We start from the raw sequence: 14,404 nt of genomic DNA on the forward strand, positions 1-14,404 counted from the left end.
CTGACCAATATTACACAGTCTTAGGACCAAAAAATACACACACCATGGAGAAATTATCCAAATGGGACAGAAATTGTTAGATATGGTGTACATGTACGGACAAAGAAATGATAGCAATTTCAAAAAAATTGGAAGGAATTTCGCAGATTGAGGAAGTCGGTAACGTGTTCATCCACCTCTGGCCCTTATGCAAGCAATTATTCAGCTTGTCGTTGTTGGCTGTCCTACTGAGGGATATGGCACTAAATTCTGTCCAGTTGGCATGTTAGATCGTCAAAATCTTGAGATTGTTGGAGGGCTCTGCCTGTAATGCTCCAAATGTTCTTAGTTGGGGAGAGAGCCAGTGACCTTGCTGGCCGAGCTAGGGTTTGGCAACCAGAAGACGAGCAGTAGAAACTCTTGCAGTGTGCAGGAGGGCATTATCTTGCTGAAATACAAGCCCAGGATGACTTGCCATGAAGGGTAACAAAACGGGGTAGAATGTAGTCAACGTATCGTGCTGTAGGGGTGCTGTGGATAACAACCAAACAAAATGAAAAGAAATGGCACCCTAAACCATCACTCCTTGCTGTTGGGCCGTATGGTGGTTGACAGTCGGGTTGGTATCCCACTATTGTCCAGGGCATCTTCAGACACGTATTTGCTTGTCATCGGACTAAATTCGAAGCAGGACTCATCACTGAAGACAACTCTACTCCAGTGAATGAGATTCCAGGTCAAATACGTGTCTGGAGACACCACAGACAGTGGTGGGATACCAACCTGAACCATACGGCCTGACAGCCATAAGTAACAGTCTGGGGGTGCCATTTCTTCTCATAGCAGGGCCCATTTGATTGCCATCTGCAGCACTCTTACAGCACAGCAATACATTGAAGATATTGTGTGCCATGTTCTGTTGCCATTTGTGACAAGCCATCCTGGGTGTACATTTTAGCAAGATAATGCCCACCCATAAAGTGCAAGAGTTGCTGCTGCTTGTCTTCGTGCTTTCCAAACCCAACCTTGGACAGCAAGGTCACCAGATATCACCCCAACTGAAAACATTTGAAGCACTATGGGTGGAGCCCTCCAATCAGCTCGGGATTTTGATGATATTAACATGCCAGTTGGACAGAATTTGGCACAGTATCACTCAGGATGACAGCCAACAACCGAATCAATCAGTGCTTGCACAAGAGCCAGAGGGAGGCCAATATGTTGTTGACTTACTCAATTTGTGAAGCTCCTTTCCTTGAATAAATGATACAATTTTTGTGAAACTGAAATCATTTGTTTGTCTGTACATGTACATCACATCTACAGATATCTGTCCCATTCAGGTAATTCCTTTGTAGTGCGCCCTTTCTATTTATTTTTTAAAAAGTATGCATAATTGACATATCTTGCCTTGTAACATTGGCCAACAAGTCCTTAATATATTGGTATTTTGGACATCAGGAACTGATGGTAAATTGCAGCTGTTACCTTTTCTGGGGACATGCAGCTGTATTGCATAGTTAAATGATGATGGTATCCATTCTGGAGGTAAAATAATCCACCATTTGGATCTCTGGGAAGTGCTGATCAGAAGGGTGATGTGAAAAGAAATGACCTCTGTGGGTAAGAGTATGTTATATTAGATCATTTAATCAAATAGACAGGTCAGAGACATGGATAGTTTGAAGTTGGATATAATGAAACCAGTAAATGCTGTTGCAGGAAGACCATGATTTTTGGTCACATGGCTACAGGTTTATGAACACGAGATCATATAGGGGTAATACAGGAGTAAGGATAGTGAATGTGAGTACACTATCACAAACAGTGAAGTCAACAAATCATCATAGATGAGATACACACAAAGCCACAACCCACCACAGTATTGAATGCATACCAGCTCTGCAGATGATGAAGTGATTGAAAGAATGTCTGACGAGATTAAATGAACTATACAGTATATTAAGCGAGGCTTAACTTTGTTATGAGGGACTAGAATTAAATAGTAAGAAAGGTGAAAATGAAAAAAATAGCTGGAGAATGTGGACTGGAGGAAAGGAATGAAATTGGAAACTGCCCAGTAGAATTTTGCACAGAGCACAATTGCATATATGCAAATACTTGGTGTAAGACTCATAAAAAGTCAGTGCAGATGAGTATGAAGAACAGGCCTGTAATGTTCGCATACAGTATTAATAGTGTCCTGCTTGACACAGTGAAGTCATTCAGATATCTGGGCGTAACGTTGAAAAGCGATATGAAATGGAACGAACATGAGAACTGTGGTAGGGAAGGCAAATGATCAACTTCAGTTTATTGGGAGAATTTTAGGAAAGTGTGGATCAACTGGAAAGGAGACCACATACGGGACGACGGTGCGACCTATTCTTGAGTACTGCTAAAGTGTTTGGGATCCATGCGGGTCAGACTGAAGGAAGACATGAAGCAATTCAGAGCTGCTAGATTTGTTACCGGTAGGTTCGAGCAACATGTAAGTGTTACGGAGGTGTTTTGGGAACTCAAATGAGAATCCCTGGAGGGCAAGTGACATGATTTTCGAGAAACATTATTGAGAAAATTTAGAGAACAGACAATTGAAGATGACTGCCGAACAGTTCTACTGCTGCCAACATATATTGCGCATAAAGGCCTCAGAGATAAAATTCGAGAAATTATGGGTCGTATGGCGGCATATAGGCAGTCATTTTTCCCTCACTCTATTTGCGAATGAATCAGGAAACGAAATGACTAGTAGTGGTACAGTGTACTCTCCACCATGCACTGTATTGTGGCTTGCAGAGTATCTTTGTAGATGTGGATAAAGAATATTGTGTATGTAAAAGGCATCTGGAGACAACAGAAAACACAGTTTGCATTATTAAATGATATTGTCAGCAAACATAGTTAAATAAAACATGCGATCGTGACTATTATTTGTGGGCAAAAGTGTGAACAGCAACCATAACAACATGTAGGTTTTTGGAACTGAAGAACTGTCTTTTACAAGGGAACAGCGTGTACTATGTTGTAGTAAGGACAGTGTAAGTAAAAGACTGATACACATGACTGATTCTGTGTTCATTTTATACGGCACCAAACAGACATTTTTTGAATGTGTTTATACAGGGTCTCTCTCCCAAGAGTCTTCAGACACATTTTCTGTGGTATATCTGCAGGTATTTGCAATTTTGTTTGTGTGTAGCTGGAGTCAGCCCTAACAAATACAGCTCATCACATCTATTATACAACACCCAGTGTCAACGGAAAGTGTCAGTTTGCTTCCTGTTACAAACAAAATTATTTTTAAAGCTTAATTTTATGTGCTCATTTGATACAGTGGTCCCAAATTAGTCAAGAGTGATATTTTTTTCATCAATATCAATTAATAGGGACAGTAAAACACAAAGAATAGCCAGTACTCGAGGAGTGACTGAGCAACAGCACTGCTGCATGGCGGTAGCAGTTGGCACTGGCCAGGGAGTTATGGTCACTACTGAAGTACTGATTATTCTTCGTGTTTTACTGACCCTGTTAATACATACTGACAAGACAAATATTGTGTTTGACTAATTTGGGACCACTCTACTGAATGAGCACATAAAATTCCACTTTAATAATCAATTTGTTTGTAAAGGGAAACAAACTGACACTTCCATATCTCTCTGGGCATTGCATGAAAGGCATGGTGAGAAGTGTTTGTTTGGGCTGACTTCAGCAGCAGCTGCTGCTGCTGCTGCTGCTACTACTACTACTACTACTACTACTACTACTCGGCTCTGCAGCCCTTGAAGGGCCTTGGCCTGCATCACAATATCCTGGCACTCTATCTGGTACATGGCTTTCCGTATCCATCCTCTGACACCCAACTTTTTCATGTCTCCTTCAATTCCATCCACCCATCTCTTTCTGGGATGTCCCATCCATTGTCTGCCCCCAGCCTAGCCATCAAAAATCTTCTTACATGTTCTATTTTCCTCCATTCTGACCATGGGTTCTGCCCATAGCAGTCTTCTTATTTTAATGGTAGTGACAAGTTCAGGTTTTTCAAAAAGTTGTTCTAATTCCGCATCCGTACGGATGCGCCAACCTTCTTGATCGTATATTGGGCTGTATATTTTACGCAGAACCTTTCTCTCCCAAATGCTAAGGATCCTTTCCTCATTTGCAGTCATGGTCCATGTCTCGGCACCATACATAACAACTGGTCTTATAATGAGGATTTTATATTTCCGTGATAGAAGTGAGCTGCTAAGCATGGGTAGTGTGGCAAAGTAGCATCTGTTGCGTGCTGCTGTTCTAGCTTTCACCTCGCTGCTGATGTCATTTGTCTCTGTGATAGTCGATCCGAGTTACTTGAAGTCCCTCACCCTTTCAGGGTTGTCTACAGAGTAAGTTCCATTTCTATTTCTATCCACAGTAGCGCTATGATCGCAGTTCCGAGCATGCACGGCAGTTACTCTGACTCTAGGAGAAGACATGTACGCCATTTTCAGATCGCTGCTGCCGACGTGTGCATTGTAGTGCTTCTTTATAATGTCAGCCGCCACATGTGAAATCAAATCTGTGATTCATTTTCTAAATGCAAAGAAAGTTAAACTGAAAGAAATTCATTGGCAAATCTGTGAGGTTTACGGACAAAATGCTATGAGTTCAAATGGTTCAAATGGCTCTGAGCACTATGGGACTTAACATCTGAGATCATCAGTCCCCTAGAACTTAGAACTACTTAAACCTAACTAACCTAAGGACATCACATACATCCATGCCCTAGGCAGGATTCGAACCTGCGACCGTAGCGGTCGCGCGGCTCCAGACTGAAGCGCCTACATCCACTCGGCCACACCAGCCGGCCTGCTATGAGTGATTCAATGGTTAGAAGATGGGTCAGACTGTTCAATGAAGGACGTGATCAAGTGCACGATGAATAACAATGATGATGATGATGATGATGATGATGATGATGATTGGCTTGTGGGGCGCTCAACAGCGCGGTTATCAGTGCCCATACAATGAAGAACGAAGTGGACGTCCGTCTGTGGTTACTGATGAACTGGTTCACACAATTGAAGAGGAGATTAAGCATAACCATAAGTTTACACTTAGTGCCCTTGCTATGGAAGTCCCACAAATGTCACGATCACTAATTCATGAAATTGTTACTGAAAAACTGAAATTTTGAAAACTTTGCTCATGTTGGGTACCCAAAATTCTTACTGAACAACACAAAAAACAATGGATGGGCAGTGTACTTCAGTTTTTGACACACTACAATGAAGAAGGCAATGGTTTTCTTTCTCGGATAGTCACAGGGGGTGAAACTTGGGTATTGTACGACACCCCTGAAACAAAACGGCAATTAGTGGAATGGAGGCACACTTCATCCCCAACGAAGGTTAAGCCCAAGCAAATCTTGACACCACGAAAAGTCATGTGTACCGTTTTTTTTGGGACAGAAAAGGCATTTTGCTGATTGATTTCTTACCACGAAGCCAAACAATCAATGCACATTGTTACTGTGAGACTATTAAGAAATTGTGCTGCGCAATACAGAACAGGCGCTTAGGATTACTGTCAAAAGGTGTTGTTTTTTTTCCACTATAATGCCCGACCCCACACAGCGAATTTGACCAAACAACTCTTACAGGAATTTCACTGGAACGCGTTTGATCATCCTCCATACAGCCCGTACCTCACTCCTGTCGACTTTCATCTCTTATTACACCTAAAATCTGTCCTTGGTGGTCAACACTTCAGCAATGATGACGAGCTGAAAGAACACGTTACCACGTGGCTGAATACATAGGCGGCAACCTTCTATGAAGAGGGAATACAAAAACATGTGCCATGCTATGTCAAGTGCCTACAAAATTTCGGAAGCTATGTAGAAAATTAGTTTAACAGTTGTAGATTTTTGTACAATAAATATTTTTTCTGTATCTGTACACATTTGTTTTATATAACCAAACGGAACTTACTTTGTGGGCATACCTCATATTTGGTCTTTCCCTTGCACCTCTCTCCATTTGTTGATAGGCATCAGCCTGCACAGCAGTGTTTCGTGCAAGTAATGCCACATCATCTGTGTAGGCTAGGTACTGCAATGAACGATTAAAAATGGTTCCTACTCTATTTATCTCTATCTGACTTAGACTTTTTCTAGGCAGAGGTTGAGTAGCAGTGAGGAGATATTGTCACCGTGTGTCAGTCCCTTTTCTTGCTTCCACATCTCTGGAGATTCAGCCCTGTATTTTTACTTTACAGTTGGTTTCACTGAGGGTCATCATAGTAAGTTTAATGAGCTGCTTAGGTATCCCAGCTTCTTCCATCACATTCAGCAATGTCATTCTTGAGATGCTATCATAGGCTTATGTAAAATCAGTATAAAGCTGATGCATGTTTACTTGATGTTCATAACATGTTTCAAGTAGTATGTGTAATGTGAATATTTGGTCAGTTGTTGACCTATTTCTTCTAAAGCCACTCTGATGGTGTCCAATTCTGTCTTCCAGATAGGGAGTAAGCCTCCTAGTTAGGATCGTGGAGAACAATTTATAGGTAGTATTTAGCAAGGATATTCCTCGGTAATTCTGGCAGTTTAATTCATCTCCTTTTTTATGTATGAGGCACACAATAGCTGTTTTCTACTCCATTTGCATGCTGTCCTCCTGCCAGATGTTCAGTATTACTTTATGTATTGCTTTCCACAATGCTTCCCCACCATATTTGAGAAATTCCGCCTGAATCTGATCTCCTGGTGCCCTATTATTTTTTAATGTCTTAATGGCTTGTATCACTTTCTCCAGTGCAGGTTCTTGTGTTACAACCTCTGGTCCGTAATAAGTTTTCCCCCCGTTCTTCTTATTCTAATCCTACTTCTGGGTTCAGTAACTTTTGGAAGTATTCTGCCCATCTGCCAAGTGTTTTATTACTCTCCCCTATCAAATTCCCATCTTTATTTCTGCATACATTTGTTCTGGCTTGAAACCCAACCTTTTCTTCTTTAATCTTTTGGTACATTTCACGTACTTTGCTTCTCTTCTCCTAGCTGTTCAGTTTCTTCCATTTTTCTTTTCTAGTGCTCTTTTCTTCTTTCTGCAAACCCTTTTAGCTCCAAGGCACTTCTCATTATATTCATTCAGATTTGCTCTAGTTCTTCCCTGAAATAAAATTGTTCATGCTATGTTACACTCCTCAAGTCTTCTCATACACTCTTCATTCAACCAATCTGCCTTCCTTTGAACCCGTACATGTCCCAAAACCTCCCCAGCTGCCTTGAAGATTGCAGTCTTACATTGTTTCCACATTATTTCTATATGTTGATTTTATGTGTCAGTATCGTTCTAAAGCCCCTCTTCTATTTTCATCTGATATGCTCTCCGTATTTCTTCTGACTTTAGTTTCTTAATGTCAAAACTTTTCTGTTTGTGACCTTTTTATTTACTCAGTAGCCAAATCCTTTGCCTGTACTTAATTCTCACTGAATTGCAGTTAGCTCTACATGGGCTCCTGACATCCATGATGTCTGATCCATGCCTTTAGTCAATCAATATATGGTCTATCTGATTTCTAGTTTGTCCATCTGGTGACATGCATGTTTTTTTGTGTGTCTTTTTATGTGGAAAACATGTACTGCTGACAGTCATGTTTTTACTTATAGCAAAATCCAAACCACTAATTCCATTGTCATTTGATATTTCATGGAGGCAATGTCTTCCTATAGTTGCCTCTTCTTTTCCTGTTTTTGCATTCAAGTCTCCTATTAAACTCTTAATATCATGTTTAGGAGCCTGATCATACAACTGCTCTACCTTTCTATAAAACTCACCCTGTTGTTCATCTGCCTCGTCTGTGGGTGCATGTACATTTACAATTGTTATTTGAAAAATTTTCCCCTTATCTTAATATGGACATCCGTTCATTGATTGGTTCGAAGTACATTACAGCATGTTTCAGTCCTTTAGCAACTACAAAACCTGTACCAAAGGTATATGTCCTCCCGCCACTATAGATGATTGTGAAATTTCCGGAGTCCATTGTGTCACTTCCATTCCACCTAATTTACTGGAGAGACTATAGTATTATACCGTAGTTGTTTACTTGCATTAGCAGCTGCCATAGGGCTCCAGCTTGGTACATGCTCCGCACATTCCATGTTCATATGTACATATCTCTTATCCTTTTTTTGTTTGATGGGGTCATCATCAAAATATCTGTTCGGCTTATTCCTTTGTTAGCATTTGCAGCAAGTGATTTTTACAGGGGAAGATTGTTAACTTTCCACCCAACCATTTGAGGGGTTACTCCTTGCAGCTCGCCGGGTAGCTGGTTCCATTTTCAGAGGAACATCCTTAGCCTTTGTAGATCCTTCTACTGACTGCAAGGCAGCATTTGATGGTTGGGGCTTCTCTGCCTTTCATCCAAGCCATTGGCCCTCATACCTGGAGGACGTTCACCTATCCGCCACTTGGGGAGGCACGCAATGGGGGACCAGCAACCCCACACGGGTGGCTCCAGCTACACATTGCAAAAAAAAACAAAATTGCAAATATCACCAAAACACCAGAGAAAATGCACTCGAGACCCTGTATTGTAAGGATGACATGAGGGTATCATATGTACTACATAAATATATAGTAACAGCTGCTTTCTGATGAACTATAGGAATACAAATGAGCAGATATTTTTAGAATTTTTTTTATCACGGTTGTCTGACAATCCTTGTTCTTGTATTGTCATATATGTGATCTTTGTTATACAGATCGTTCGTTCACATGTATCTTTTCTAGGTGTTCCAATTTTCAGAAATGTGGGTGTCTTATTTTGTGAGGCATTGAACTTGATGAGAGAAAAAAATCATTCTGAGCTTGTAGTATTCTGTTCCAGATTCCAGGAACATTCAGTGCGCTTAAACAGTATATAGGTAGGACTGGGGAGATAGAGTATCAGCAGGTGTTACTGCACTCTACAGATTTTATCTGTCTGCTCTGCATTCAAAAATTATATAAATTGTTATGGTGTATCAATGTAACATGATATTATGAGCACCAGTTTGAAGACAGGTAGATATTGATGATAAAAGATATTTTACCAGTCCACTTCCTAATTAGTGAATTTGTCACTGCTACAAAAATCAATATTTATTATTTGATTTCGTTCTATAAGGGTTTTGTTTGTGTAGAACCATGTGTGTTGTGCTACTGTCATCTTGCAACATAGTGTTCAGATATTTAACTTTTTGTTATGCTTTATGCTCTGTTCTGTATGTAATATGTGATACTGTCTTACCCTAGATGATGGAGTGCGTGAAATGCAATTGCTGGGTCCATTCAAGATGTGAAGGACTTTCAGATGAAAAATATCATATACTCAGCTACCTTCCAGATACTGTAGAATTTATTTGCAGGTAAGTTTACAATTTGAAATAGTAACAGTAATTCTGTGAAAATTATTTAACGAAAGGACTTAAACTGTTTTGTTTGTGTCTGTGTTTGGTATCTGGAGAAAAGGGAATGCATTTATCTGGTTAAGTTTTGGATTGAAGACAAGGAAAATTTGCTTTATCATAGCAATCTCTCTCTCTCTCTCTCTCTCTCTCTCTCTCTCTCTCTCTCTCTCTCTCTCACACACACACACACACACACACACACACACACACACACACACACACACACACCTTATTTATTTATTTTTTCCCCTACTCAATTTGTCGTTACTGATTGGTATGGTCAAGCAAATTCTCATTGTCTTCAATCCATGCACACGCGACATTTCAGTCCAGTAATGGTCTCACTTTTCATCACCATTTTCGGCAAATTTTGGATCGCACTATACAGTTTTGTGTTGGACATTTTTCCTAGGAATTTATGGAAAGGAAGTCCATACATACTCAACTGTACCAGATTTCTTCCTTAAAGAAGGATTCTTAGTGTCCAAATATATTGATCTTCTGTTAGCACTCAATGAAATTATCACAATTGGAGACTTATTCTTCATTACCAGGCAATATTGATTTCCACTGTGATTTTTAGATCTTTTTGTCATTTTTACTTTGCATATAGTTGTGATATTGCTACATATCATTCCCTGATGAAAATTTCTCAATATTGTCTTTGTCTGGTGGTGTTGCTTCCAAGTGCAGTGCTTTATTCTGTTTCATTCACAGATATTTTTCTGTAGGATCTCGCTTTGCTGCTGGATAATGGAGTGTGAAATGTGTAGTAGCTGATTCCCTTCAATTTGACACAGGGTTATTGCTTTTATGGTAATTTTTTCATATATTTTGAAAATAATTAGGCCCATGGTGCTTCCTCATGTGCAGTGTTAGGTTTTAAAAACATCACTGTGTACTGTTGTCCACTTAATGCTTTGCGTCTAAGGAAAGTTTGTCCATGTGCTTTTTCATTTTCGTGATTTTGGCTGTACAAACTACAAACAAAATTACAATGCTTTTTCAGTTTCACAAGTATACTAGGGACCAGAAAAATTCTCATTTGTGATAAATGTGAATTTAGATGCAAATTTTACCTCAAAATGCGAACTTAACTAATAAATGCTATTTCACAGCAAATTGTATCTAGATGCACTATTTTATCAGAAGTAGATTGAAATAGCTTTATTTTCTGCATGTAAATACAAAAAAAGGTAACAAACATTTGGTTACTGGTATTGCACAACATATGGTGAATCTCTATTTGAAAGGAGAATGTGCATAAAAACATATTTTCAAAATAACAAAACACACCGTGGCACGAACACAGCGACATCAGTGTGCTTGCTCTCATAAATTACGCTCTGGTGGCACCTCAGCCATGAGCAGAGTGATTGAATTGTCTCTCCGTGGTACATGCCTTATTTCAAGTTGTATTTAAAAATCAAAACAGATATGGTTAATCATAGTGGCTCCACCTCTCAGGGACTTGTGGGGAGTTGTATTAATTTTAGTAATTCACATGGAATCAACTTTAGCTTATTGGACACTTAAAATTATCGTTACATCACAAACAGTGACAGCAGTGAAGATCCGCGATATCTTTCAAAATATTCCTTGTGGAGCTATTGCAATTGGGGCCGCTAAGACTTTAGCAGACTCTACCATATCTCGTGTTTGAGTCATACGTCAGTCTTTTCATATCACATGAATTTCATCTGAAGTATTATTTCTTTCAACAAAGTATAGTGTTTTCATCCAAGAAAGGTACATTTTGGCTTGACACACAGCATCACAGTTGATTTAAAGGATATAAATTTGGCGAAGAGGAATCTATGTATTAAAGACACTAATTTGTATCATCTAGATTCAATTACTTTTTTAACATTCTAAGCAGTATATTTGTCTACACAGAATGATTTCCAGCACAAGTGATCCATACAAAGTGTGAACTGTAAGTATTGTCATCATTATGGAAAATGTTTCTTCTACAGTATCTCCTACATCAGTCAGTGTTGCTCGACAAACAAATTATGGCAGCTATAATAGGTACTACATGCAAGTGGGCTGTGAGCGGTGATGTCACAGGCAAGTCGCGCTACAGAGAAGCCCCCAAAAATGTGGCATACAAGAATACAAATTTACAACTCATAGTAGAATAAAACACACACACACACACACACACACACACACTGTCTTTCTCATTCGTAGTAGCATAGGCTCACAGACTGACTGGATACCGTCGCCTATCTACCAAGAAAATTGATTTTTGATGAAATGTGAAAGTTAGAAACATATCATTTTTTAAATGTGTGATAAATAATTTTATTCAGTACACATTTCAAAGATTGGTCTATCCACTCACACACTTGAGACAAGCTGGCATGCTTAACACTTCGTGTAGTTGTTAACTGCTGAGCTTCTTTTGTTAGCCATTGTGTGTACATATTTTTAAGTCTGTCGTTAAATGGTTTTTTTGAAACAGACATCTAATGGCTGTTAAATTGATGTCATCCTCCTGGAATTACAGGTAAATCTGTTCTACTCTCTACTGATTTCCTCTTTACAGCTGGGTAGTATGGCTAGCATATGAATCTGGTACCAGCATGTTTGGCAAACCTAGCTAGGCATCAGTACGATGTTGTTATACAAGTTTAATCCACTCTAAACCAAGTCCTCTGTGAACCAGCCATTCATTAGCATGTACAATAACACATTCTGGAAATACCTCGGACTTAGGTAACTTCTCGCATTTAAAAACATTGAATTGTGGCAGTTTGTGGCCATTGGCTGTGCAGGCAAGCACGACAGACATGCGCTGCATTTCAGCACCTACAGAGATTATCTTGACATCTTTCTTCTCCAGTTGCTTCTAGGATGTAATTTCTTGGCATATCGAAATATACCAGAGTTTGGTCCACATTACCTATCTGACCAAGAAGATAATGGAAGCTCCATATAGGAATACCAACAATGTAGGAAAAGATAGATTGCTGTGTACAGTCAACAAAACAGAAACACACACAGTTCATACACACAAGAATGCTCACCTCACACACACGACTGCCATCTGAGGCAGCTTGGGCTAGAATGCCATTAGACTTTGCCTCGAGTCTAAGCCACAGCTACATTTTTGGACACCAAAAATTAGAAATAAGGTTGGCTTGCATTTGGGAAAATACAGTATATAAAAAATGACAACAGATGAGGTGTTATCTTTAAGATACAAACCACTGCACTTCTGGAGTTGGTGGTCACGTGTGCATGAGGTTTGCTTTCTTGTGTTTATGAACAGTGTGTTTTTCTCCTTTGCTGATGAAGGCTGTGGCCGAAAGCTTTGTGTAAGTGTCTTTTATTTGTGCCTGTCTGCCACTTAACGTGTCTTCTTCATGGAGAGTAGCAATCTGTCTCTTCCTAAATTGTTGACTAGGAAGATAATTATTTTTGGTGCACCTTCTGATTATGAAATGTTGAAATTCAACGAGTTTTTCCTCATAGTTTTCTGGCAGCTTCTGTGCAGTTGAAATGTGCCTACGAAGAGAAAATCCTCAATTTTTTATGATACAGGCAACCCAATTGCGGATTCCTTTGAAATTCATGATTTTCTGCTATCGAGCAACTCCGTGTACTTTCACTTGGATAATTTCTGCATTCATGGGTAAGCACGTCTGTCAGTGTTACCTAACAGGATCATTCAGCACCACTTCTAATGTATAACACCAGCCATCACTTCTCTTTTCAACTTCACAGTATAGTGAACATGTTTAATCATGGTAGACTAAAACCTGGCACTTTACAAAAGTACTAAAGTAGCCTGAAGCAAGGGGTGAAATCCAAATGTATTGTCTCAAAATGTTGAGCAAGCACTGCCCTCATTCTCCTAGGGGTCAATGGAAAAAAGAAAAATGGAGTTGGGGAGAGGAGGGGGAATGATGCAGTGGGAAAGTTTCACTCATTGCATGCAGTGTGTATAACATACGATTCATGTCAGTCATGTGCTATAGTAGAAGTCTCTCATGGAAGTAACAAGGTTATGTAAAAGCTTGTTTATAAGGACCCTCTTGTTCAGATGTGGAAATTATTGGTACTCACGAATATGAAATTAATTTAAGGCAGTGAAACATTTCTTATTGTTACATCATGAATATTAGCAGCATTAAGAAATGGCTCAATGTGCATCAGTGTGTGCCGGCACCTTGCAAATGGAACTGGAGCTGTTGAAATGCAAAACTGCGCTTACCATGCTTGCCAACTTCTGCAGGTTTCTTAAAAACATCTGTTTTGATATATATTTTTGTGTGTGTGTGGGGGGGGGGGGGGGGAGTCGTGCGTATAGAGGGGTTCATTTGTGTATTGCTATAAATATTTGAAAAATTGCTAAATTTAAAGATGAGCTATATTAAATTTGAATTTCCTCCCTGATAAAAAATACTTAGCATTCAATACTCAAAGTATTAAGACAATGGCTTCTGTGGCAAAATAACTGCTTGCAGAGGCTTCTAGCGGCATTTTTCAGAACTTCCTTCGACTTTGCCTTGAGTCTAAGCTGCAGATACATTTTTGGACCATGAAAATTGCAAATAATGTCAGCTTGCATTTGGGTAAATACATTACATAAAAATGACCACAGATTTTATCTTTAAGATACAAACCACTGTGTGATTATAAAAGGCCTAGTCAGAATTAAAATGGTTTACACAACAGAAAAAGCAATTAAGTATACAAACAGAGTGGTGGGCACGTACAGACCAAATTAATAAAAATAGTAGGGAAGTAACAGGGCCATAAAACAGAACAAGAAATGATGGTAAAGAAACAAATTGAATTTTGGCAACTAAGTACTGCATGTTCCTTCAGGCTATTGTGGGGTATTTAGTGTGGGAAAAGATACTTGTTTTTGATTGTTGTGTAAACGTTCATTGTTTTTTTTTTTTTTTTTTTTTTTTTTGTGCCAGATTTCAGTCTTGAATTAGTTGGTAACTTACAAGTGAAGGGCCT

At 39.3% G+C, this 14,404-nt stretch overlaps 1 protein-coding gene across 1 annotated transcript in view; it reads left to right on the plus strand.

Moving 5' to 3' along the window:
* Positions 1 to 14,404, plus strand: part of LOC124722671 (histone-lysine N-methyltransferase trithorax-like) — a 226,929-nt gene that overhangs the window by 168,158 nt on the left and 44,367 nt on the right. Inside the window, exon 11 of the mRNA XM_047247815.1 lies at positions 9,270 to 9,382. Within this exon, the coding sequence (XP_047103771.1) occupies positions 9,270 to 9,382 (113 nt within the window). The remainder of the gene's footprint in view (positions 1 to 9,269; positions 9,383 to 14,404) is intronic.

The sequence above is a fragment of the Schistocerca piceifrons genome, chromosome X (genome assembly GCF_021461385.2).
Source record: "Schistocerca piceifrons isolate TAMUIC-IGC-003096 chromosome X, iqSchPice1.1, whole genome shotgun sequence".
In the NCBI taxonomy this organism is placed as follows: Eukaryota; Metazoa; Arthropoda; class Insecta; order Orthoptera; family Acrididae; genus Schistocerca; species Schistocerca piceifrons.